Source organism: Oncorhynchus mykiss, chromosome 13 (assembly GCF_057628025.1).
Source record: "Oncorhynchus mykiss isolate SJ-2025 chromosome 13, ASM5762802v1, whole genome shotgun sequence".
Taxonomy (NCBI): Eukaryota; Metazoa; Chordata; class Actinopteri; order Salmoniformes; family Salmonidae; genus Oncorhynchus; species Oncorhynchus mykiss.
The window spans coordinates 16,260,599-16,286,557 of record NC_143034.1 but is presented as its reverse complement, the minus strand read 5'-3'; the positions used below and the strand labels follow the sequence as shown (position 1 = coordinate 16,286,557).

Here is a 25,959-nt window from a genome sequence, read left to right as displayed (position 1 = left end):
CTCTCTCCTCTCCCGAGACACTGCCAGGGAACAAGGCTGATCTTTCTCTCCTCTCCCGAGACACTGCCAGGGAACCAGGCTGATCTTTCTCTCTCTCCTCTCCCGAGACACTGCCAGGGAACAAGGCTGATCTTTCTCTCTCTCTCCTCTCTCTCCCCGAGACACTGCCAGGGAACAAGGCTGATCTCTCTCTCCCCGAGACACTGCCAGGGAACAAGACTGATCTTTCTAACTCCTCTTCTGGCTTTCTCTCGTCCCCTCTCCTTTCCCTCTTTCTATCCTGTCCTCCATCTCCCCCACTCCTCCTCCTTTCATTTGCTTTGGTTGTCCTCCACTCAGTCATTCTCCCTCTTTCCCCATCACTCTCTTCAGGGGTGATTAACTAAGATCTGTCATAGCTCATAGACTCCGTGACAATTTCTCTCCCCTGCACAAAACACTGAACTGACATGTTCAGGGTAAAGGTCACACACATCCAGGTCAAAGGCCACGGAGAAAAATGACAACACGTTCACGGTGGAAGAGAGAAAATCATGTCTTTTATTGAAATAAATAAAACATCACTACACATAATCTGAAGCAAATCATTGATGATATTATATTCACCAAGTAGGTAGACAACATGTAATAAGAACCATGACATCACAGTCATTTAACATCGCCGTGACGACACTGTGTATTAGACTGACAATAGGTTGGCTGACTGGTTTTGGCAGCTTTACATCAGGCAGTAGAGAAGAACAGCAAGATGTTGCTTCAGTCTACAGACCCAATACAACGCCTGTGTAGTCTCTCCCATGCCAGGATTCAAACACCCTTTTTTCCATTTCAACATATAAAAATACTGTGTCCAAATGAAATGATATATATTACAATCTGTTAAGTGTTTTGTATCATAATCAAAGGGCTACATTAGGCTACATGACACTAAGTAATAAAAACAATCTAAGCAAAAAATGTAAAAGTTAAACAAACGTTATGTACCTTTCTGTTTTAGTTTTACAACAATATAAATAAAATATTATCAAAGCTACATTTGTGTTGAATTTCATAATACTGCTGATGTGGTAGAAGGAGACTGATTGGACCAGAGAGGGATAGGAGGCGGGTTTTACTCAATGATACAATTATAACCAATTACCATGACGAATGTTAAAGAAGATTCTGGCTAAAATCAAACTGGCACAGAGCCTCCAAAAGGCTCTTTAAAGTAGGCCAAAGGGCCCCCACCTCTTTAAAGTAGGCCAAAGGGCCTCAGCTGTTCTCTCAAATGCACCCCCTTCCCCCATCTGAACCTTCAAACATCCTCTTTATAAGACCGGCCACTAGAGGGCAAACTGGCATTGCAGCCCAGTGAAAAGATACACAGATTAAATGGTAAACTAGCAAAAAAGAGCAGCAGTTTCTCATTTAACAGGAAGAAACTAGAGAAGTGTCTCAACGTTTTCCTGTTGCCAACATGGCTGCCATGCATCACACAGGTTCCTCCATTTTACAATGATTTGAGCACATGGATAAAGTGGTGTACAATACAGTATAAATCCAAAGAATGACCTTTCAATGTAACATTACTAATGTGAGACCACAGTTGACTTTCTTTAGGTAGATGAAGATGATGAAGATGAGGTTGGTTGGTTTCGTGTTGGTTGGCCGTCCTTGCCAGGGAAGAACTGTCCTATATTACAAACACTGTTGTCCACAACACACAGACAATGTCCATGTTTTATATATATATATACTTTCCCACAGTGTGTTCAGTAACTCCTCTTCGGCTGACTGCGCTGCCCACGTGTGTGTAGTACCTCAACGACTCTACACACACTCCTTGCAGCCGCACTCCACTGCTTTCTCCACGTCCTGTGTGAAGGAACTTCCGTCGTCACACTCGAAGGTGTAGCGCCGGCGTCGTACCCTCAGTGGGGCGCAGCACGCCGCCCCGCCCCCCTGGCAGCCCCCCCGACACTCCACCCAGGAGAAGGGCCGCGTCGTCTGGCAGTTGGCGTGGCCACGTGGCACCCGGTGGAAGTCACGCACCGCCTCGCCGCGACACGCTGATTCAACTAGAGGTTAGAGGACAGAGGTTAAAGAGGCTGAGTAGTGGGACATGATCAAACACAGTAGTGGTTATTCATGTATCGTTGTTTTGAATGTTCTCTTGAGGACTGGTGTCCGACCACTTTCTTCTCAATACATTCTCAGTTGGCGCTTATCAACATTATGTCTAAAGTTCATTTGTTTGTCATCATTGTGATGTCATCCGATTGACTTTAAATGTAGGCTAGCTAGCTAAGAGTGAAGGGAAAGCACCACATTTTTGCTAGCACATTTTTTTAGGAACATTGCTAGCTAATGACATTTGTCTAAAGTAAATTTGACGGCATAATAATGATGGCAAAGTTGATTCCTACTAATTGTTTGCCTAATGTAGCAATGGCATCGTATTTCCAAGACGTCTTGAGAACACTCAACAATGGCGCAATGCGACCGAGTGTTCCAATGTCTCTCCCTGTCAAACACACACTCCCTCCTCCCTCCACACCTCTCCCCCTCGGTCATAACCTGTATCACAGGTTCTCTCTCTCGTACCTGTCCCCCCTCCTCCTATCTTCTCCCTCCATCCTTACCTGTGTCGCATGTGTCCCCGGTGTATCCCGTGTCACAGAGACAGTAGGTCGCTCCTCCCTCAGTCAGCTGACAGTGGCCATGTTGGCAGAGCAGCACTGAACACGGCTTGGTTGGTCCTTCTGGCACTGCTGGTACTACTAGTGCTGTTAGCTCCCCCTGTTGATTACACAAGGTGGCGTGCCAGCCCTCCTCACACTCACACCTGTACGACTGAACATCCTGAATCACACACACACCCCTCACACACCTGGGAGAGATGGAGGGAGAAATGGAGGGGGAGGTAGAGAGGGAGAACAGGAGGGAAAGGGGGAGGGAGAAATGGAGGGGAGGGAGAAATGGAGGGAAAGGGGGAGGGAGAAATGGAGGGAAAGGAGAAATGGAGGGGAGGGAGAAATGGAGGGAAAGGGGGAGGGAGAACAGGAGGGAAAGGGGGAGGGAGAACAGGAGGGAAAGGGGGAGGGAGAAATTGAGGGAAAGGGGGAGGGAAAGGGGGGGAGAAATGGAGGGAGGGGGGGAGAAATGGAGGGAGAGGGGGAGGGGGAAAGGGGGAGGGAGAAATGGAGGGAAAGGGGGAGGGAGAAATGGAGGGAAAGGGGGAGGGAGAACAGGAGGGAAAGGGGGAGGGAGAACAGGAGGGAAAGGGGGAGGGATACATTGAGGGAAAGGGGGAGGGAGAGGGGGAGGGAGAAATGGAGGGAAAGGGGGAGGGAGAAATGGAGGGAAAGGGGGAGGGAGAAATGGAGGGAAAGGGAGAAATGGAGGGAAAGGGGGAGGGAGAAATGGAGGGAAATGGGGAGGGAGAAATGGAGGGAAAGGGGGAGGGAGAAATGGAGGGAAAGGGGGAGGGAGAAATGGAGGGAAATGGGGAGGGAAAAATGGAGGGAAAGGGGGAGGGAGAACAGGAGGAGGGAGAAAAGGAGGGAGTGGGAGAAATGGAGGGAGAGGGGGAGGGAGAAATGGAGGGAAAGGGAGAAATGGAGGGAAAGGGGGAGGGAGAAATGAAGGGAAATGGGGAGGGAAAAAATGGAGGGAAAGGGGGAGGGAGAACAGGAGGGAAAGGGGGAGGGAGAACAGGAGGGAGTGGGAGAAATGGAGGGAGAGGGTGAAGGAGAAAAGGAGGGAGTGGGAGAAATGGAGGGAGAGGGGGAAGGAGAAAAGGAGGGAGTGGGAGAAATGGAGGGAGAGGAAGAGAAAGATGCTATTAGAAAAATACAGTGGGGAAAATACAAAAGCTGGGACTCGGACAACATAATCAATTAAACCATACAATTAATGAGTTACCCCCAAAATAAATCAACATGATAAAACACAAGATAACAAGCCACATAGACCCACTATAAACCATAACAGACTACAACCCTTTATCACTCACTCTCCTGTCTCACTTACTTATTCCCCTGGCATGGGTTAGCCGCGGTTGCCGGGGCAACATCTCCCCCAACAAGGCCTCCTCCGATTGGCTGATCGCAGTGTAGCCCACCCCAGTCAGGCTGGCAGTGGCAGAGGGGTCCCTGGGCACCATCCGGTTGGCACACTCCATGGAGGCAGAACAGTTTCCTGCAGGGCTGGCATCCTGGCACCACCCCCGGCTTCAGCACATCAAACAATTAGAATTAGAAAAAAAAACGTTATTATCAACGCAGTGTGAAAATGTGTCTTTAGCTTCAGAAATAAAATACAAAAATAAATATTTCTCCAACTTCTCACACCTAGGTTTCTGGGAATATTCCAACTGGGATTTCTGGAAAACCTGTGAATTTTGGATAAGTTACCAGAATGTTCCTCCCCGTCTCCCACCATACCTTCATAGTGGTCTGGGTGAAGTCCTGCAGCTCGTGGTTGATGTACAGATTCCTGATGCAGCCGTGGAAACTGGAGGAGTTGAGGGGCTGGAAGAGACTCAGAGAGGAGTAGGACATCTTCTCTGGCATACCTGGAGAGGAGGGAGAGAGGGAGGGAGAGAGAGAGGGAGTGAAAGGATATATAGGTTGGGAGTAGAGAATAGAGTGGAGAGAGAGAAAGAGAGTGAGGGAGAGGAGAGGAGACCTGGACATTAATATGTAATAGGGTGGGTTAGGGCCTGAACCTAGCTCTCAGCTGAGGTTGTGTGTGTCTTACCCCCCACGTATAGCGGTGCCTCTCCAGACAGAGGTGGGACCCCACCCAGACTGTCCAGAGTGGTGGGCGCACCCCCGTCCACAGACAGGTTCACCATCCTGTCAAAGGTCACCAGCTCTACCGTATGGAAACGCCCGTCGTTCACCGTCTCAGCACTACGGCAACACCAGAGGTCAGGGATTAGAGGTCAGAGGTTAGGTGGCGGTGATATTTTAGTATGTTGTGATAGTCGGTGTTTGTGAATAGAATGTAGATGACGTTGGCGTGTGTGTGTGTGTGTACCTGTATGTAATGTGTGTGTGTATATAACATGTTATAGGTGTGTGTGTGTGTGTGTGTGTGTGTGTGTGTGTGTGTGTGTGTGTGTGTGTCCTTCAAACTTTGCTTTCGTCAAATAATTCTCCATCTGCAGCAATTACAGCCCTGCAGACCTTTGATGGGCACTTCTACGTACCGTACAGTCAAGCTGCTGCCACAATAGCTCAATAGGGTTGAGATCCGGTGACTGTGCTGGCCACTCCATTATAGACAGAATTCCAGAATTCCCTAAATAGTTATTGCATAGTTTGGAGCTGTGCTTTGGGTCATTGTCCTGGAAATTGGCTCCAATTTAGCGCCGTCCATAGGGTAGCGCCGTCCGGACGGCATCAAGCACTCCTCCAGCATCTTTTCATTTTTTCTGCATCTCACAAATGTTCTTCTTTGTGATCCGAACACCTCAAACTTAGATTCGTCTGTCCATAACACTTTTTTCCAGTCTTCCTCTGTCCAGTGTCTGTGTTCTTTTGCCCATCTTAATTTTTTATTTTTATTGGCCAGTCTGAGATGTGACTTTTTCTTTGCATCTCTGCCTAGAAGGCCAGCATCCTGGAGTCGCCTCTTCACTGTTGACTTTGAGACTGGTGTTTCTCAAACTAGACACTAATGTACTTGTCATCTTGCTCAGTTGTGTACCGGGGCCTCCCACTGGTTAGAGACAGTTTGCGCTGTTCTGTGAAGGGAGTAGTACACAGTGTTGTATGAGTTCTTCAGTTTCTTGGGTTCTTCTCACATGAAATAGCCTTCATTTCTCAGAACAAGAATAGACTGACGAGTTTCAGAAGAAAGTTTTTTGTTTCTAGCCATTTTGAGCCTGTAATCAAACCCACAAATGCTGTTGCTCCAGACACTCAACTAGTCTAATGAAGGCCATTTTCATTGCTTCTTTAATCAGAACAACAGTTTTCAGCTGTGCTAACATAATTGCAAAAGGGTTTTCTAATGATCAATTAGCCTTCTATAATGATAAACTTGGATTAGCTAACACAACGTGCCACTGGAACACAGGAGTGATGGTTGCTGATAAAGGGCCTCAGCCGTTTCCAGCTACAAGAGTCATTTACAACATTAACAATGTCTACACTGTATTTCTGTTCAATTTGATGTTATTTTTGTATTTATTTATTTATTTCACCTTTATTTAACCAGGTTGGATAGTTGAGAACAAGTTCTCATTTACAACTGCGACCTGGCCAAGATAAAGCACAGCAGTTCGACACATACAACGACACAGGAGTAAAACAAACATACAGTCAATAATACAGTAGAAAAATAAGTCTATATACAATGTGAGCAAGTGAGATGAGATAAGGGAGGTAAAGGCAAAAAAAAGGCCATGGTGGCAAAGTAAATACAATATAGCAAGTAAAACACTGGAATGGTAGATTTGCAGTAGAAGAATGTGCAAGGTAGAAATAAAAATAATGGGGTACAAAGGAGCAAAATAAATAAATTAATTAAATACAGTAGGGAAAGAGGTAGTTGTTTGGGCTAAATTATAGGTGGGCTATGTACAGGTGCAGTAATCTGTGCGCTGCTCTGACAGTTGGTGCTTAAAGCTAGTGAGGGAGATCAGTGTTTCCAGTTTCATAGATTTTTGTAGTTCGTTCCAGTCATAGGCAGCAGAGAACTGGAAGGAGAGGCGGCCAAAGGAAGAATTCGTTTTGGGGGTGACTAGAGAGATATACCTGCTGGAGCGTGTGCTACAGGTGGGAGATGCTATGGTGACCAGCGAGCTGAGATAAGGGGGGACTTTACCTAGCAGGGTCTTGTAGATGACCTGGAGCCAGTGGGTTTGGCGACGAGTATGAAGCGAGGGCCAGCCAACGAGAGCATACAGGTCGCAGTGGTGGGTAGTATATGGGGCTTTGGTGACAAAATGGATTGCACTGTGATAGACTGCATCCAATTTATTGAGTAGAGTGTTGGAGGCTATTTTGTAAATTACATCGCCGAAGTCGAGGATCGGTAGGATGGTCAGTTTTACGAGGGTATGTTTGGCAGCATGAATGAAGGAGGCTTTGTTGCGAAATAGGAAGCCAATTCTAGATTTAATTTGGGATTGGAGATGTTTGATGTGAGTCTGAAAGGAGAGTTTACAGTCTAACCAGACACCTAGGTATTTGTAGTTGTCCACATATTCTAAGTTAGAACCGTCCAGAGTAGTGATGTTGGACAGGTGGGTAGGTGCGGGCAGCGATCGGTTGAAGAGCATGCATTTAGTTTTACTTGCATTTAAGAGCAATTGGAGGCCACGGAAGGAGAGTTGTATGGCATTGAAGCTCGTCTGGAGGGTTGTTAACACAGTGTCCAAAGAAGGGCCAGAAGTATACAGAATGGTGTCGTCGGGGTAGAGGTGGATCAGAGAATCACCAGCAACAAGAACGACATCATTGATGTTTACAGAGAAGAGAGTCGGTCCAAGAATTGAACCCTAAGGCTCCCCCATAGAGACTGCCATTTTAATAGACAAACAATTTGCTTTTCTTTCAAAAACAAGGAAATGTCTAAGTGACCCCAAACTTTTGAACGGTAGTGTAAATATAACCTATAGATAGTGTGTGTACCTATAGATAGTGTGTGTACCTATAGATAGTGTGTGTACCTATAGATAGTGTGTGTACCTATAGATAGTGTGTGTACCTATAGATAGTGTGTGTACCTATAGATAGTGTGTGTACCTATAGATAGTGTGTGTACCTATAGATAGTGTGTGTACCTATAGATAGTGTGTGTACCTATAGATAGTGTGTGTACCTGTAGATAGTGTGTGTTCCTGTAGATAGTGTGTGTACCTATAGATAGTGTGTGTACCTATAGATAGTGTGTGTACCTATAGATAGTGTGTGTACCTATAGATAGTGTGTGTACCTATAGATAGTGTGTGTACCTATAGATAGTGTGTGTACCTGTAGATAGTGTGTGTTCCTGTAGATAGTGTGTGTACCTATAGATAGTGTGTGTACCTGTAGATAGTGTGTGTACCTGTAGATAGTGTGTGTTCCTGTAGATAGTGTGTGTACCTGTAGATAGTGTGTGTTCCTGTAGATAGTGTGTGTACCTGTAGATAGTGTGTGTACCTGTAGATAGTGTGTGTTCCTGTAGATAGTGTGTGTTCCTGTAGATAGTGTGTGTTCCTGTAGATAGTGTGTGTTCCTGTAGATAGTGTGTGTACCTGATGATAGTGTATGTACCTGTAGATAGTGTGTGTTCCTGTAGATAGTGTGTGTACCTGATGATAGTGTATGTACCTGTAGATAGTGTGTGTTCCTGTAGATAGTGTGTGTACCTGATGATAGTGTATGTACCTGTAGATAGTGTGTGTACCTGTAGATAGTGTGTCCAGGCTGACTACCAGGGTCATAGCTGACTCGAACATGTCCCTCATGGAGCTCCACAGCCATTGGCTTGTTGTCTCCATTATACAGCAGGATACCGTTATCCTCCGCTGTCGACACCTGGGGAACACACACAGGTCAGAATGTGTGTGTGTGCGCACACGTGTGTTTTCCTCTGTGTGTGTATGCCCATCTATGTCTATGTGGGCATGTGTGTGGGCGTGTGTGTGGTTGTGTGGGCGTGTGTGTGTGTGCGCATTAGGGTGATTGCATGTCCTGGAATGTGCGGGACAGTCACGCATTTTGCTCTTATGACAAGGCCTAGAGACTATATGATAAGGACAAGAGACTATATGATAAGGCCTAGAGACTATATGATAAGGCCTAGAGACTATATGATAAGGACAAGAGACTATATGATAAGGACAAGAGACTATATGATGACAAGAGACTATATGATAAGGACAAGAGACTATATGATAAGGACAAGAGACTATATGATAATGACAAGAGACTATATGATAAGGACAAGAAACTATATGATAAGGACAAGAGACGACATGATGACTATATGATAAGTACAAGAGACTATATGATAAGGACAAGAGACTATATGATAAGGACAAGAGGCTATATGATGACTATATGATAAGTACAATAGACTATATGATGACTATATGATAAGGATAAGAGACTATATGATAAGGACAAGAGACTATATGATAAGGACAAGAGACTATATGATAAGGACAAGAGACTATATGATAAGGACAAGAGACTATATGATGACTATATGATAAGGACAAGAGACTATATGATAAGGATAAGAGACTATATGATAAGTAGAAGAGACTATATGATGACTATATGATAAGGATAAGATACTATATGATAAGGATAAGAGACTATATGATAAGGACGTGGTGCTGGTGATGTTAAACACTTCTCCAATCATTGTTGAGATCTTATATTCTGCGAAGTACAAGACGAGACCTGGGCAAATGTTATATCATCAACCAATCACATTTGTCAAATCCTTTCAGGCTAAATTCCAGATAAACTTGGAGAGGACAGTTAACTACTTACAAAAGGTGTGTGTTTAATGAAGAGCTACAAAAGTATGAAAATAACCGTATTAGACTGACAGATATGAGGTCATTCATTTCATCAAACTTGTGAGACTCTCCATGCTCATTAGTTTCTCATTCAACATCTGTGCTGCTACTTCACTCAAACCTGTTGAAAAGCCTCCCTTCCTGACTCTTCCCCGAGACCAACCAGAAATATTCCCTTGGCCAAATATTCACAGATTTTCATAAAAAAAGTGGCCTCTCATTTATCATCAACACTTGCACGAGGCAAAAGAGTAGGCTTACGTGAGCTTCAGTTAGCTCGCTCAGTGCAGCAGGAGTGTGTGTGTGTGTATGTGTGTGTGTGTGTGTGTGTGTGTGTGTGTGATTACCTGCAGTGTGATGTTGGCCTGAGGCCAGTTCTTCAGGTCAGACAGCTGTAGGTAAGAATCTCTATTCACGAAGTTCACACTGACCAGCTTCTCACAACGCACACCCTCGAACCCCGGCAGACACTGGCACAGCGCAGTACCGCCTCTGTCCACACAGGGGGCGCTGTTCTGACAGCGAGCCCGCTCACAGGGAGATGGAGGAGGAGGTGGCACCTCACACAACACACCACTAGGGGGCGGAAGAGGGGGGGAGAATTACTACGGACCACAACATACGACATAAGGTATGTAAGGACTAAGATCTGGCCCTAACGCCTGAGCAAAGCATGCAGACATCTGGAGTCCTGAGGGGTGTTCCACAAGGGAAATAGTCTGTAAACATTAACTAACACATTCCACTTGTTCTGTGTTCCAGTCTGAGAAGGTAGTGTGCTGTGAACGTGTGTGTTTCTATTTCATGTTGTAAGAATAGAAATCAATTGCACTTATAAAATCCACAGTAATCCATAAAAAAAATGTGCTAATGTAACATTTAGGAATGTTCATTCAAATTGTTCAACTGAAATTGTTAACATGTTGGCCCTCAAACTGAACCCTTAATGAACCCACCTCTTATGTACGACAGTACTGAGACAAGGAGAGACCAACTTATTATGACACATCTAAGGGCACTAATAGTTTCCACATTTACACCTGTGTGTGTGTGTGTCTTACCTGTACCCCTGAGGGCAGGTGCAGGTGTATCCATCCACCTGGTCCACACACACCGCTCCATTCTGACAGTCCTGATCCTCACACTCATCATAGTTCACACTGCAGTCACCCCCCACGAAGCCTGGGGCACACACACACCTGGACACACACATGTAGAACATGAACATGTGTACCAGTGTGTGTGTGCGTCTGTGTGTGCGTCTGTGTGTAGTCACCTGGGGCCTGTAGTGGTGCTGCTGCAGGTAGAGTGTTGCTGACAGGGGTTTCTACCAGGAGAGCACACATCCTCCTCTTCCTCACACAACAACCCTGAGAGAGAGAGAGAGAGAGAGAGAGAGAGAGAGAGAGAGAGAGAGAGAGAGAGAGAGAGAGAGAGAGAGAGAGAGAGAGAGAGAGAGAGAGAGAGAGAGAGAAGAGAGAGAGAGAGAGAGAGAGAGAGAGAGAGAGAGAGAGAGAGAGAGAGAGAGAGAGAGAGAGAGAGAGAGAGAGAGAGAGAGAGAGAGAGAGAGAGAGAGAGAGAGAGAGAGAGAGAGAGAGAGAGAGAGAGAGAGAGAGAGAGAGAAGAGAGAGAGAGAGAGAGAGAGAGAGAGAGAGAGAGAGAGAGAGAGAAGAGAGAGAGAGAGAGAGAGAGAGAGAGAGAGACAGAGAGAGAGAGAGTAAGGAGGAGCGAGACATAGAGATGTTTAGTTTTAAATTATTATCAATTCAAAATGATCTTTATGAAAGTAATATATCTATATATTATGTGCCACAGTTGTTTTGTCTATAGAATGTCTATAGAATGTCCTGAGAGAATGTCTATAGAATGTCCTGAGAGAATGTCTATAGAATGTCCTGAGAGAATGTCTATAGAATGTCCTGAGAGAATGTCTATAGAATGTCCTGAGAGAATGTCTATAGAATGTCCTGAGAGAATGTCTATAGAATGTCCTGAGAGAATGTCTATAGAATGTCCTGAGAGAATGTCTATAGAATGTCCTGAGAGAATGTCTATAGAATGTCCTGAGAGAATGTCTATAGAATGTCCTGAGAGAATGTCTATAGAATGTCCTGAGAGAATGTCTAAAGAATGTCCTGAGAGAATGTCTATAGAATGTCCTGAGAGAATGTCTATAGAATGTCCTGAGAGAATGTCTATAGAATGTCCTGAGAGAATGTCTATAGAATGTCCTGAGAGAATGTCTATAGAATGTCCTGAGAGAATGTCTATAGAATGTCCTGAGAGAATGTCTATAGAATGTCCTGAGAGAATGTCTATAGAATGTCCTGAGAGAATGTCTATAGAATGTCCTGAGAGAATGTCTATAGAATGTCCTGAGAGAATGTCTATAGAATGTCCTGAGAGAATGTCTATAGAATGTCCTGAGAGAATGTCTATAGAATGTCCTGAGAGAATGTCTATAGAATGTCCTGAGAGAATGTCTATAGAATGTCCTGAGAGAATGTCTATAGAATGTCCTGAGAGAATGTCTATAGAATGTCCTGAGAGAATGTCTATAGAATGTCCTGAGAGAATGTCTATAGAATGTCCTGAGAGAATGTCTATAGAATGTCCTGAGAGAATGTCTATAGAATGTCCTGAGAGAATGTCTATAGAATGTCCTGAGAGAATGTCTATAGAATGTCCTGAGAGAATGTCTATAGAATGTCCTGAGAGAATGTCTATAGAATGTCCTGAGAGAATGTCTATAGAATGTCCTGAGAGAATGTCTATAGAATGTCCTGAGAGAATGTCTATAGAATGTCCTGAGAGAATGTCTATAGAATGTCCTGAGAGAATGTCTATAGAATGTCCTGAGAGAATGTCTATAGAATGTCCTGAGAGAATGTCTATAGAATGTCCTGAGAGAATGTCTATAGAATGTCCTGAGAGAATGTCTATAGAATGTCCTGAGAGAATGTCTATAGAATGTCCTGAGAGAATGTCTATAGAATGTCCTGAGAGAATGTCTATAGAATGTCCTGAGAGAATGTCTATAGAATGTCCTGAGAGAATGTCTATAGAATGTCCTGAGAGAATGTCTATAGAATGTCCTGAGAGAATGTCTAAAGAATGTCCTGAGAGAATGTCTATAGAATGTCCTGAGAGAATGTCTATAGAATGTCCTGAGAGAATGTCTATAGAATGTCCTGAGAGAATGTCTATAGAATGTCCTGAGAGAATGTCTAAAGAATGTCCTGAGAGAATGTCTATAGAATGTCCTGAGAGAATGTCTATAGAATGTCCTGAGAGAATGTCTATAGAATGTCCTGAGAGAATGTCTATAGAATGTCCTGAGAGAATGTCTATAGAATGTCCTGAGAGAATGTCTATAGAATGTCCTGAGAGAATGTCCTGGGAGAATGTCTATAGAATGTCCTGAGAGAATGTCTATAGAATGTCCTGAGAGAATGTCTATAGAATGTCCTGAGAGAATGTCTATAGAATGTCCTGAGAGAATGTCTATAGAATGTCCTGAGAGAATGTCTATAGAATGTCCTGAGAGAATGTCTATAGAATGTCCTGAGAGAATGTCTATAGAATGTCCTGAGAGAATGTCTATAGAATGTCCTGAGAGAATGTCTATAGAATGTCCTGAGAGAATGTCTATAGAATGTCCTGAGAGAATGTCTATAGAATGTCCTGAGAGAATGTCTATAGAATGTCCTGAGAGAATGTCTATAGAATGTCCTGAGAGAATGTCTATAGAATGTCCTGAGAATGTCTATAGAATGTCCTGAGAGAATGTCTATAGAATGTCCTGAGAGAATGTCCTGAGAGAATGTCTATAGAATGTCCTGAGAGAATGTCCTGAGAGAATGTCTATAGAATGTCCTGAGAGAATGTCTATAGAATGTCCTGAGAGAATGTCCTGAGAGAATGTCTATAGAATGTCCTGAGAGAATGTCTATAGAATGTCCTGAGAGAATGTCTAAAGAATGTCCTGAGAGAATGTCTATAGAATGTCCTGAGAGAATGTCTATAGAATGTCCTGAGAGAATGTCTAAAGAATGTCCTGAGAGAATGTCTATAGAATGTCCTGAGAGAATGTCTAAAGAATGTCCTGAGAGAATGTCTATAGAATGTCCTGAGAGAATGTCTATAGAATGTCCTGAGAGAATGTCTATAGAATGTCCTGAGAGAATGTCTAAAGAATGTCCTGAGAGAATGTCTATAGAATGTCCTGAGAGAATGTCTAAAGAATGTCCTGAGAGAATGTCTATAGAATGTCCTGAGAGAATGTCTATAGAATGTCCTGAGAGAATGTCTATAGAATGTCCTGAGAGAATGTCTAAAGAATGTCCTGAGAGAATGTCTATAGAATGTCCTGAGAGAATGTCTAAAGAATGTCCTGAGAGAATGTCTATAGAATGTCCTGAGAGAATGTCTAAAGAATGTCCTGAGAGAATGTCTATAGAATGTCCTGAGAGAATGTCTATAGAATGTCCTGAGAGAATGTCTATAGAATGTCCTGAGAGAATGTCTATAGAATGTCCTGAGAGAATGTCTAAAGAATGTCCTGAGAGAATGTCTATAGAATGTCCTGAGAGAATGTCTATAGAATGTCCTGAGAGAATGTCTATAGAATGTCCTGAGAGAATGTCTATAGAATGTCCTGAGAGAATGTCTATAGAATGTCCTGAGAGAATGTCTATAGAATGTCCTGAGAGAATGTCTATAGAATGTCCTGAGAGAATGTCTATAGAATGTCCTGAGAGAATGTCTATAGAATGTCCTGAGAGAATGTCTATAGAATGTCCTGAGAGAATGTCTATAGAATGTCCTGAGAGAATGTCTATAGAATGTCCTGAGAGAATGTCTATAGAATGTCCTGAGAGAATGTCTAAAGAATGTCCTGAGAGAATGTCTATAGAATGTCCTGAGAGAATGTCTATAGAATGTCCTGAGAGAATGTCTATCAAATGTCCTGAGAGAATGTCTATCGAATGTCCTGAGAGAATGTCTAAAGAATGTCCTGAGAGAATGTCTAAAGAATGTCCTGAGAATGTCTATAGAATGTCCTGAGAGAATGTCCTGAGAGAATGTCTAAAGAATGTCCTGAGAGAATGTCTATAGAATGTCCTGAGAGAATGTCTATAGAATGTCCTGAGAGAACGTCTAAAGAATGTCCTGAGAGAATGTCTATAGAATGTCCTGAGAGAATGTCTATAGAATGTCCTGAGAGAATGTCTATCGAATGTCCTGAGAGAATGTCTAAAGAATGTCCTGAGAGAATGTCTAAAGAATGTCCTGAGAATGTCTATAGAATGTCCTGAGAGAATGTCCTGAGAGAATGTCTAAAGAATGTCCTGAGAGAATGTCTAAAGAATGTCAATAGAGAATGTCTATAGAATGTCTAGAGAGAATGTCTATAGAATGTCATGAGAGAATGCCTAGAGAGAATGCCTAGAGAGAATGCCTAGAGAGAATGTCTAGAGAGAATGTCTAGAGAGAATGTCTAGAGAGAATGTCTAGAGAGAATGTCTAGAGAGAATGTCTAGAGAGAATGCCTAGAGAGAATGCCTAGAGAGAATGCCTAGAGAGAATGTCTTTAAATTGTCTAGAGAGATTGTCTAGAGAGAATGTCTTTACAATGTCTAGAGAGAATGTCTTTAAATTGTCTAGAGAGATTGTCTAGAGAGAATGTCTTTAACATGTCTAGAGAGAATGTCTTTAAAATGGCTAGAGAGAATGTCTTTACAATGTCTAGAGAGAAAGTTTTTAAAATGTCTAGAGAGAATGTCTTTAGAATGTCGAGAGAATGTCTAGAGAGAATGTCTTTAAAATGTCTAGAGAAAATGTCTAGAATGTTTAGAGAGAATGTCTAGAGAAAATGTCTTTAGAATGTTTAGAGACAATGTCTAGAGAATGTCAATAGAATCTCTATGGAATGTCTATATATCATACCAATGTAGAAGGGAGGACAGAAGCAGGTGTAGTTGCCTACTCCGTCCACACAGGTTGCACCATTCTCACATCCGTGGTCCTCACAGTCATCTACATCCACCTCACAGAACGATCCATGGAAACCCACCAGGCATGAACAACTGGAGAGGGGAAAGACTGGTCAGTGTGTGTTTATGTATGTGTGTGTATGTGTAGGGGCGCAACTTTGGTTTTAGACCATCATTTTAAAAATGATAATTATCCAGTCAGATGAACATTCCTAACAGCCTACATGACCACTCAGAGGCATCCACATGGTTCTAAAGCACACCGTTGTCTCTGTATTTAAACAGAATCACATTCCAATGATAAAACTGTGTGTGTAGGGGGGGGATGTTCTCACCGTCCGTAGCGAAAGTTGTGCCCCTGTGTGTGTGTGTGTATATGGGTGTGTTTATGTGTGTGTGTATAGAGTGGGCCCAGTGTGTGTTTGTATATGTGTGTGTAGTGTGGACCCAGTGTGTGTGTGTGTGTGTGTGTGTGTGTGTGTATATGTGTTACCTGAATCTCCTTGTCTGTTCGTCACTGATGCAGGTTCCTCCATTTGTGCATGGGTTACTGGCACACACATCCACTGGAGTCTCACAGTATTTACCCTGTAAAACACACACACACTTTCATTATATCTGTGGATTATATACATTACTATTTTCAATAGGGTATTCTCTACTATAATAATATATTTTAATACTATTTTCAATAGGGTATTCTCTACTATAATAATATATTTTAATACTATTTTCAATAGGGTATTCTCTACTATAATAATATATTTTAATACTATTTTCAATAGGGTATTCTCTACTATAATAATATATTTTAATACTATTTTCAATAGGGTATTCTCTACTATAATAATATATTTTAATACTATTTTCAATAGGGTATTCTCTACTATAATAATATATTTTAATACTATTTTCAATAGGGTATTCTCTACTATAATAATATATTTTAATACTATTTTCAATAGGGTATTCTCTACTATAATAATATATTTTAATACTATTTTCAATAGGGTATTCTCTACTATAATAATATATTTTAATACTATTTTCAATAGGGTATTCTCTACTATAATAATATATTTTAATACTATTTTCAATAGGGTATTCTCTTTATTTTTTATTTTTTTATTTTACCTTTATTTAACTAGGCAAGTCAGTTAAGAACAAATTCTTATTTTCAATGACGGCCTAGGAACAGTGGGTTAACTGCCTTGTTCAGGGGCAGAACGACAGATTTGTACCTTGTCAGCTCGGGGGTTTGAACTTGCAACCTTCCAGTCCAACGCTCTAACCACTAGGCTACCCTGCCGCCCCCTCTAACCACTAGGCTACCCTCTACTATAATAATATATTTTATTACTATTTTCATTAGGGTATTCTCTACTATAATAATATATTTTATGACTATTTTCATTAGGGTATTCTCTACTATAATAACACATTTTAATACTATTTTCAATAGGGTATTCTCTACTATAATAATATATTTTAATACTATTTTCAATAGGGTATTCTCTACTATAATAATACATTTTAGAGGATTTTAGAGTGACATAAAAATCACTCCATCCAGTCATATCCTGTTATATTGGGTGCAGGTTTATCTCACTGTGTATAACTGGATTAGTTGAATAGATCAGTGTTCTGCTATGATTGGGGACAGTGGTGGGTTCTTACCGTGAAGCCGGGTGCACACACACATGTGTAGAGTTCTACAGGGTCAGACTGACACACACCGTGGTTCTGACAGGGCCCAGACACACATGGACTACACTTAGCCTGGACAGACGTCTCCACTGGACCTGGGGACGGAGAGAAGAACAACTGGAATTTGACTGGGGTCCCTACTAGCTGACGTCATCTTTCTGGGGTCCCTACTAGCTGGCTCCATCTTTCTGGGGTCCCTACTAGCTGGCTCCATCTTTCTGGGGTCCCTACTAGCTGATGCCATCTTTCTGGGGTCCCTACTAGCTGACGCCATCTTTCTGGGGTCCCTACTAGCTGACGTCATCTTTCTGGGGTCCCTACTAGCTGGCTCCATCTTTCTGGGGTCCCTACTAGCTGACGCCATCTTTCTGGGGTCCCTACTAGCTGGCTCCATCTTTCTGGGGTCCCTACTAGCTGACGTCATCTTTCTGGGGTCCCTACTAGCTGGCTCCATCTTTCTGGGGTCCCTACTAGCTGACGCCATCTTTCTGGGGTCCCTACTAGCTGGCTCCATCTTTCTGGGGTCCCTACTGGCTGACGTCATCTTTCTGGGGTCCCTACTAGCTGGCTCCATCTTTCTGGGGTCCCTACTGGCTGACGTCATCTTTCTGGGGTCCCTACTAGCTGGCTCCATCTTTCTGGGGTCCCTACTAGCTGGCTCCATCTTTCTGGGGTCCCTACTAGCTGGCTCCATCTTTCTGGGGTCACTACTAGCTGACGTCATCTTTCTGGGGTCCCTACTAGCTGGCTCCATCTTTCTGGGGTCACTACTAGCTGGCTCCATCTTTCTGGGGTCCCTACTAGCTGGCTCCATCTTTCTGGGGTCCCTACTAGCTGGCTCCATCTTTCTGGGGTCACTACTAGCTGGCTCCATCTTTCTGGGGTCCCTACTAGCTGGCTCCATCTTTCTGGGGTCCCTACTAGCTGGCTCCATCTTTCTGGGGTCCCTACTTGCTGACGCCATCTTTCTGGGGTCCCTACTAGCTGGCTCCATCTTTCTGGGGTCCCTACTAGCTGGCTCCATCTTTCTGGGGTCCCTACTAGCTGACGCCATCTTTCTGGGGTCCCTACTAGCTGACGCCATCTTTCTGGGGTCCCTACTAGCTGACGCCAACTTTCTGGGGTCACTACTAGCTGGCTCCATCTTTCTGGGGTCACTACTAGCTGGCTCCATCTTTCTGGGGTCCCTACTAGCTGATGCAATCTTTCTGGGGTCCCTACTAGCTGACGCCATCTTTCTGGGGTCCCTACTAGCTGACGCCATCTTTCTGGGGTCCCTACTAGCTGGCTCCATCTTTCTGGGGTCCCTACTAGCTGACGCCATCTTTCTGGGGTCCCTACTAGCTGACGCCATCTTTCTGGGGTCCCTACTAGCTGACGCCATCTTTCTGGGGTTCCTACTAGCTGACGTCATCTTTCTGGGGTCCCTACTAGCTGACGCCATCTTTCTGGGGTCCCTACTAGCTGACGTCATCTTTCTGGGGTCCCTACTAGCTGACGCCATCTTTCTGGGGTCCCTACTAGCTGACGCCATCTTTCTGGGGTCCCTACTAGCTGGCTCCATCTTTCTGGGGTCCCTACTAGCTGACGCCATCTTTCTGGGGTCCCTACTAGCTGACGCCATCTTTCTGGGGTCCCTACTAGCTGACGCCATCTTTCTGGGGTCCCTACTAGCTGACGCCATCTTTCTGGGGTCCCTACTAGCTGACGCAATCTTTCTGGGGTCCCTACTAGCTGACGTCATCTTTCTGGGGTCCCTACTAGCTGACGCCATCTTTCTGGGGTCCCTACTAGCTGGCTCCATCTTTCTGGGGTCCCTACTAGCTGACGCCATCTTTCTGGGGTCCCTACTAGCTGACGCCATCTTTATGGGGTCCCTACTAGCTGACGCCATCTTTCTGGGGTCCCTACTAGCTGACGCCATCTTTCTGGGGTGCCTACTAGCTGACGCCATCTTTCTGGGGTCCCTACTAGCTGACGCCATCTTTCTGGGGTCCCTACTAGCTGACGCCATCTTTCTGGGGTCCCTACTAGCTGGCTCCATCTTTCTGGGGTCCCTACTAGCTGACGTCATCTTTCTGGGGTCCCTACTAGCTGACGTCATCTTTCTGGGGTCCAATGAAAATAAGAAGAGATTACCTTTCACTCCTTTTTCTATTGACTCTCATTATTGGGTTTTCTTTCCATTCCTCCTCCTGTACCTTTCTATTTTCTCACCCATTCTATCGCCATCTTCTATCCCTTCTTTTACACTCCTTTAATCCATCTCTCTCTCTCCCATCTCTTCCTCTTCACCTTACAAAAGCCAGCCCCCCCTCCCTCCCTCCTCTCCCTTCCCTCCTCTCCATTCCCTCCTCTCCCTTCCCTCCCTCCCTCTCCCTCCTCTCCCTCCTCCGCCTCCTCTTCCACTCTTACCCAGACATTCAAACTTGGTCTCAGGTGTGGTGAGCAGCAGTTTTCCCTCCATGCCCATTGGTCCGGCACAGCGGGCGATGCCAGGCTCCTTGTACCCACTCTTCACCCAGTCAGACAGCCAGCGCAGATGACAGTCACAGTACAGGGGGTTGGCACCGATTGCCCTGGGGGTTAGAGGTCAAAGATCCGGGTGGAAGGGTTAAGGTCAGTCGCTCAATTAATCAATCAGACTGACAGCCAATTCAGATGAAAGTCAGGTGGACAAGTACAGGCATGCTCTGAATGTGGTGTAATACTTTCAACTACCACAAGAGGGGGTCCTCTTGCCTCAAATACAGTTAAAGCTGCAATATGTAACTTTTTGGCCATTCCAATTGAAAGCAAGTCTAAGAACCAGGAAATATAAAAGCAATTTTTGCATAGTGCACCTTTAAGTTCCATCACTTTAACATGAGACACTGAATAGAAGGGAATCAGAGCATTTCTGTTGAAAGTTGTCATAGGACAGCAACCTGTTCTGGGGGCAGTTCCTCCACATACAACACTATAATTAACCCCTGTAAGGATCTGTATCAAAAAAACTAAATGTTTCTAATGTTTCTATTCAGTGATGTTGAATGTCTGGGAACCTCTGTGCCACCGCATGTTACAGTACATCAATGGAACTAGATGTGCTAGTATGTGAGGTAGAGTATTACATTAATAACCCAGGCTAACCTGCTGTATCCCCTGTTTCTCTCTTTACTCTCAACACAAGGTCAACAGACATGGACCTCTGTAGTGACACGATCCCTCCCTCCCTTTCTCTCCTCCATCAATCCTTCACTCCGACCCTTTTAGCTTGTCCCAGACAGGTCACGCTTCCTCGAACACACCACTGGAGACACACACACACACACACACACAGACACAAACACACACACACACACACACACACACACACACACACACACACACACACACACTCCCTCAGTCATGCGTGTCTTTATTGCCAATCCAATACCACGCCCTCTGACTGGGAAAGCACTTGACTCTGACATAGATAGGAGAGGGTGCAGGCGGTCACTGCTAAGCGTGCTGAGTGGGATAATGTGCACACACACAGGACAAATACACACAGGAAACACACACTCACAGGTGAGACAGGGAGGCCACATCGCTGAAGATCCCCTCCAGTAGTTCAGAGATGTCGTTACCATGAAGAGATCTGGGACAGAGAAACACAAAACATGTTATTATTAAGGCTCTGTGTGTGTGTGTGTGTGTGCGTGTGTGTGTGTGTGTGTGTGTGTGTGTGTGTGTGTGTGTGTGTGTGTGTGTGTGTGTGTGTGTGTGTGTGTGTGTGTGTGTGTGTGTGTGTGTGTGTGTGTGTGTGTGTGTGTGTGTGTGTGTGTGTGTGTGTGAGAGTGTGTGAGAGAGAGAGAGTGTGGGGGGGGGGGGGGGGGGGGGTTCAGCCCTTACAGTAGTCTGAGAGAGCGTAGTCCAGCCAGGGCCAGAGGAGGGATGCAGCGTAGAGAGTTGTAACTCAGGATGCTGGAACACAAGAACACAGTCAGGAGAAGAACACACAGAGACACTTATTACATGATGAACATTCTACACTTCTAATATAACATTCTAAGACAGGACACTAGTCTAGATACAGTGTCTAGATACACTAGTCTAGATACAGTGTGAGGGTGATGAACATGAGAAGTATTTTCAAGAGATTACATGTTTTGTTGTTTAACCTTTTTTGTTTTTCAGATAATTGTCTTCTGATTAATTATTGTGTGTGTTTGTTTTTCCCTGTGTGTGTGTGTGTGTGTGTGTGTGTGTGTGTGAGAGAGACTCACAGGGTGGTGAGCTGGCTCATATTGGAGAAGGAGGAGTCAGACAGGGAGCTGATTCTGTTGTTACTCAGATCTCTGGAACAGCAAGGGTTAAAAACAACCACTACTTAAACATAATGACTTTGTTAAAAACAACCACTACTTAATAAACATAATGACTTTATGTTAAAAACAACCACTACTCAAACATAATGACTTTGTTAAAAACAACCAACACTTTAGTTATCTACAGTTATCCAGTTAGATCCACATAGTGCCATTCAGAAAGTATTCAGATCCTTTCACTTTTCCCACATTTTGTGACGTTAAAGACATATTCTAAAATTGATTAAATATATATTTTTCCTCAGCAATCTACACACAATACCCTGTGATGACAAAATGAAAATAGTTTTTAGATTTATTTTCCAATTATTTTATTTTATATATTTTTAAACGTATATACATAAGTATTCAGACCGTTTGCTATGAGATTCCATTGATCATCCTTGAGATGTTTCTATAGCTTGATTGGAGTCCACCTGTGGTAAATTCAATTGATTGGACATGGTTTGAAAAGGCACCTGTCTATATAAGGTCCCACAGTTGACAGTGCATGTCAGAGCAAAAACCAAGCCATGAGGTTGAAAGAATTGTCCGTAGAGCTCTGAGACAGGATTGTTTCGAGGCACAGATCTGGGAGAGGGTACCAAAAAATGTCTGCAGCATTGAATGTCCAAGAACACAGTGGCCTGCATCATTCTTAAATGGAAGACGTTTGGAACCACCAAGACTCTTGCTAGAGCTGGTCGCCTGGCCAAACTGATCAATTGGGGGAGAAGGGCCTTGGTCAGGGAGGTGACCAAGAACCCGATGGTCACTCTGACAGAGCTCCTCTGTGGAGATGGGAGAACCTTCCAGAAGGACAGCGATCTCTGCAGCACTCTACCAAACAGGCCATTATGGTAGAGTGGCCAGACAGAAACCACTCCTCAGTAAAAGTCACATGAAAGTCAGCATGGAGTTTTCCAAAAGGCACCTGAAGGACTCAGACCATGAGAAACAAGATTATCTGGTCTGATGAAACCAAGATTGAATTATTTGGCCTGAATGCCAAGCATCACGTCTGGAGGCAACCTGGCACCATCCCTACGGTGAAGCATGGTGGTGGCAGCATCATGCTGTGGGGATGTTTTTCAGTGGTAGGGACTGGGAGACTCTGGAGAGACCTGAAAATAACTGTGCAGCAACGCTCCCCATCCAACCTAACAGAGCTTAAGAGGATCTGTAGAGAGGAATGGGAGAAACTCCCCAAATACATAACCCAAAAGACTGGAGGCTGTAATCGCTGCCAAAGGTGTTTCAACAAAGTAGAGTAAAGGGTCTGAATACTTATGTAAATTTGATATTTCCGTTTTTTGCTTTGTCATTTTTGGGTATTGTGTGTTGATGAGGGGGGAAAACGATTTAATTAATTTTAAAATAAGGCTGTAACATAACAAAATGTGGAAAAAGTCAAGGGGTCTGAATACTTTCCCAATGCACTGTAGTCTGTGTCCCAGTTAAATGGCACCCTATCCCCTTTATAGGGCACTACTTTTGACCAGAGCCTGGGCAATTGTCAAAAGTAGTGCACTACATAGAGAATGGGGTGCCATCTGAGACGTATCCATCCTGTTAATGCAGTTTATTACCCATCATCAGACACTCAGCAGCAACCCTCCTCCGATACACTTCATATCCCATCTCCACAGAATAAAGGCTTTTTGTGTCAAATGGAGGTGTTAAGTGAATAACCATTAACCCACTCTGGTCTATCAGAGGTAGCTATGAGCTGGTGGATTGTGGGTTGGATAATGCTGTTGTTGACTGGAGTGGAGTCAAGTGCAGAGCAGGTTCCATATCGCCACCTGCTGGTCATGGTTACACATTGGACTGTAGAGAAACCACTAGAACTGTTCTGGTCCTAGAGAGCTACATTGTGCACATGTTTTTGTTCCAGCACAGCTCTAAAACAACCGATTAAGCTAATGAAGGTCTGTTGTGCTGGGTTGTAACAGAAACCTGTAAACCTGGACAACTACAAATACCTGGGTGTCTGGTTAGACTGTAAACTCTCCTTCCAGACTCACATTAAGCATCTCCAATCCAAAATTAAATCTAGAATCGGCTTCCTATTTTGCAACAAAGCATCCTTCACTCATGCTGCCAAACATACCCTCGTAAAACTGACCATCCTACCGATCCTCGACTTCGGCGATGTCATTTACAAAATAGCCTCCAACACTCTACTCAACAAATTGGATGCAGTCTATCACAGTGCCATCCGTTTTGTCACCAAAGCCCCATATACTACCCAGCACTGCGACCTGTATGCTCTCGTTGGTTGGCCCTTGCTTCATACTCGTCGCCAAACCCATTGGCTCAAGGTCATCTACAAGTCTGCTAGGAAAAGCACCGCCTTATCTCAGCTCACTGGCCGCCATAGCAGCACCCACCCGTAGCACGCACTCCAGCAGGTATATCTCACTGGTCACCCCCAAAGCCAATTCTTTCTTTGGTCGTCTTTCCTTCCAGTTCTCTGCTGCCAATGACTGGAACGAACTGCAAAAATCACTGAAGCTGGAGACTCATATCTCCCTCACTAGCTTTAAGCACCAGCTGTCAGAGCAGCTCACGGATCACTGCACCTGTACATAGCCCATCTGTAAATAGCCCATCCAACTACCTCATCCCCTACTGTATTTATTTATTTATCTTGCTCCTTTGCACCCCAGTATCTCTACATGCACATTCATCTTCTGCACATCTACCATTCCAGTGTTTAATTGCTATATTGTATTTACTTCACCACCATGGCCTATTTATTGCCTTACCTCCCTTATCTTACCTCATCTGCACACACTGTATAAATACTTTTTCTACTGTATTATTGACTGTATGTTGGTTTATTCCATGTGTTACTCTGTGTTGTTGTTTGTGTCGAACTGCTTTGCTTTATCTTGGCCAGGTCACAGTTGTAAATGAGAACTTGTTCTCAACTAGTCTACCTGGTTAAATAAAGGTGAAATATAATGAATAAAACACTCTGTAGGGACCAGGACCCTGCTTGGTGACCTCTAGGACACAGTACACCTTTGTAAAGTACGGTATCAGTGAGAGGATCAGTAACACAGTAATGGGGACCTAAGCCCAGGAACACCACTGACCATGCAGTAACAGACACAGTAACAGACAGTAATGGTTAACTCACACCAGACACACTAGCAGACACAGTAACAGACAGTAATGGTTAACTCACACCAGACACACTAGCAGACACAGTAACAGACAGTAATGGTTAACTCACACCAGACACACTAGCAGACACACTAACAGACAGTAATGGTTAACTCACACCAGACACACTAGCAGACACAGTAACAGACAGTAATGGTTAACTCACACCAGACACACTAGCAGACACACTAACAGACAGTAATGGTTAACTCACAACAGACACACTAACAGACAGTAATGGTTAACTCACAACAGACACACTAACAGACAGTAATGGTTAACTCACAACAGACACACTAGCAGACACACTAACAGACAGTAGTGGTTAACTCACAACAGACACACTAGCAGACACACTAACAGACAGTAATGGTTAACTCACAACGGACACACTAACAGACACACTAACAGACAGTAATGGTTAACTCACAACAGACACACTAACAGACAGTAATGGTTAACTCACAACAGACACACTAACAGACAGTAATGGTTAACTCACAACAGACACACCAGCAGACACAGTAACAGACAGTAATGGTTAACTCACAACAGACACACTAACAGACAGTAATGGTTAACTCACAAGAGACACACTAACAGACAGTAGTGGTTAACTCACAACAGACACTCACAACAGACACACTAACAGACAGTAGTGGTTAACTCACAACAGACACACTAACAGACAGTAATGGTTAACTCACAACAGACACTCACAACAGACGCTTACAACAGACACACTAACAGACAGTAATGGTTAACTCACAACAGACACTCACAACAGACACACTAACAGACAGTAGTGGTTAACTCACAACAGACACTCACAACAGACGCTTACAACAGACACACTAACAGACAGTAATGGTTAACTCACAACAGACACTCACAACAGACACACTAACAGACAGTAGTGGTTAACTCACAACAGACACACTAACAGACACACTAACAGACACACTAACAGACAGTAATGGTTAACTCACAACAGACACTCACAACAGACACACTAACAGACAGTAGTGGTTAACTCACAACATACACACTAACAGACAGTAGTGGTTAACTCACAACAGACACACTAACAGACAGTAGTGGTTAACTCACAACAGACACACTAACAGACAGTAATGCTTAACTCACAACAGACACACTAACAGACAGTAGTGGTTAACTCACAACAGACACACTAACAGACAGTAGTGGTTAACTCACAACAGACACACTAACAGAC

General features: G+C 43.9%; 1 protein-coding gene across 1 annotated transcript in view; it reads right to left on the bottom strand.

Annotated features, from left to right (window-relative positions):
- Positions 1-515: 515 nt before the first annotated feature.
- The window catches only part of slit1b (slit homolog 1b (Drosophila)), a 124,805-nt gene continuing 99,361 nt past the window's right edge, over positions 516-25,959 (bottom strand). Inside the window, exons 23-38 of the mRNA XM_090195419.1 lie at positions 21,468-21,539; positions 21,094-21,165; positions 20,768-20,839; positions 19,633-19,796; positions 17,188-17,312; positions 16,004-16,098; positions 15,464-15,603; positions 10,791-10,884; positions 10,576-10,713; positions 9,862-10,090; positions 8,389-8,519; positions 4,744-4,898; positions 4,428-4,558; positions 4,015-4,214; positions 2,625-2,872; positions 516-2,060 (exon numbers count right to left, since the gene is read on the bottom strand). Coding sequence (XP_090051545.1) covers positions 1,813-2,060; positions 2,625-2,872; positions 4,015-4,214; positions 4,428-4,558; positions 4,744-4,898; positions 8,389-8,519; positions 9,862-10,090; positions 10,576-10,713; positions 10,791-10,884; positions 15,464-15,603; positions 16,004-16,098; positions 17,188-17,312; positions 19,633-19,796; positions 20,768-20,839; positions 21,094-21,165; positions 21,468-21,539 — 2,314 coding nt within the window. The 3' untranslated portion in view covers positions 516-1,812. The remainder of the gene's footprint in view (positions 2,061-2,624; positions 2,873-4,014; positions 4,215-4,427; positions 4,559-4,743; positions 4,899-8,388; positions 8,520-9,861; positions 10,091-10,575; positions 10,714-10,790; positions 10,885-15,463; positions 15,604-16,003; positions 16,099-17,187; positions 17,313-19,632; positions 19,797-20,767; positions 20,840-21,093; positions 21,166-21,467; positions 21,540-25,959) is intronic.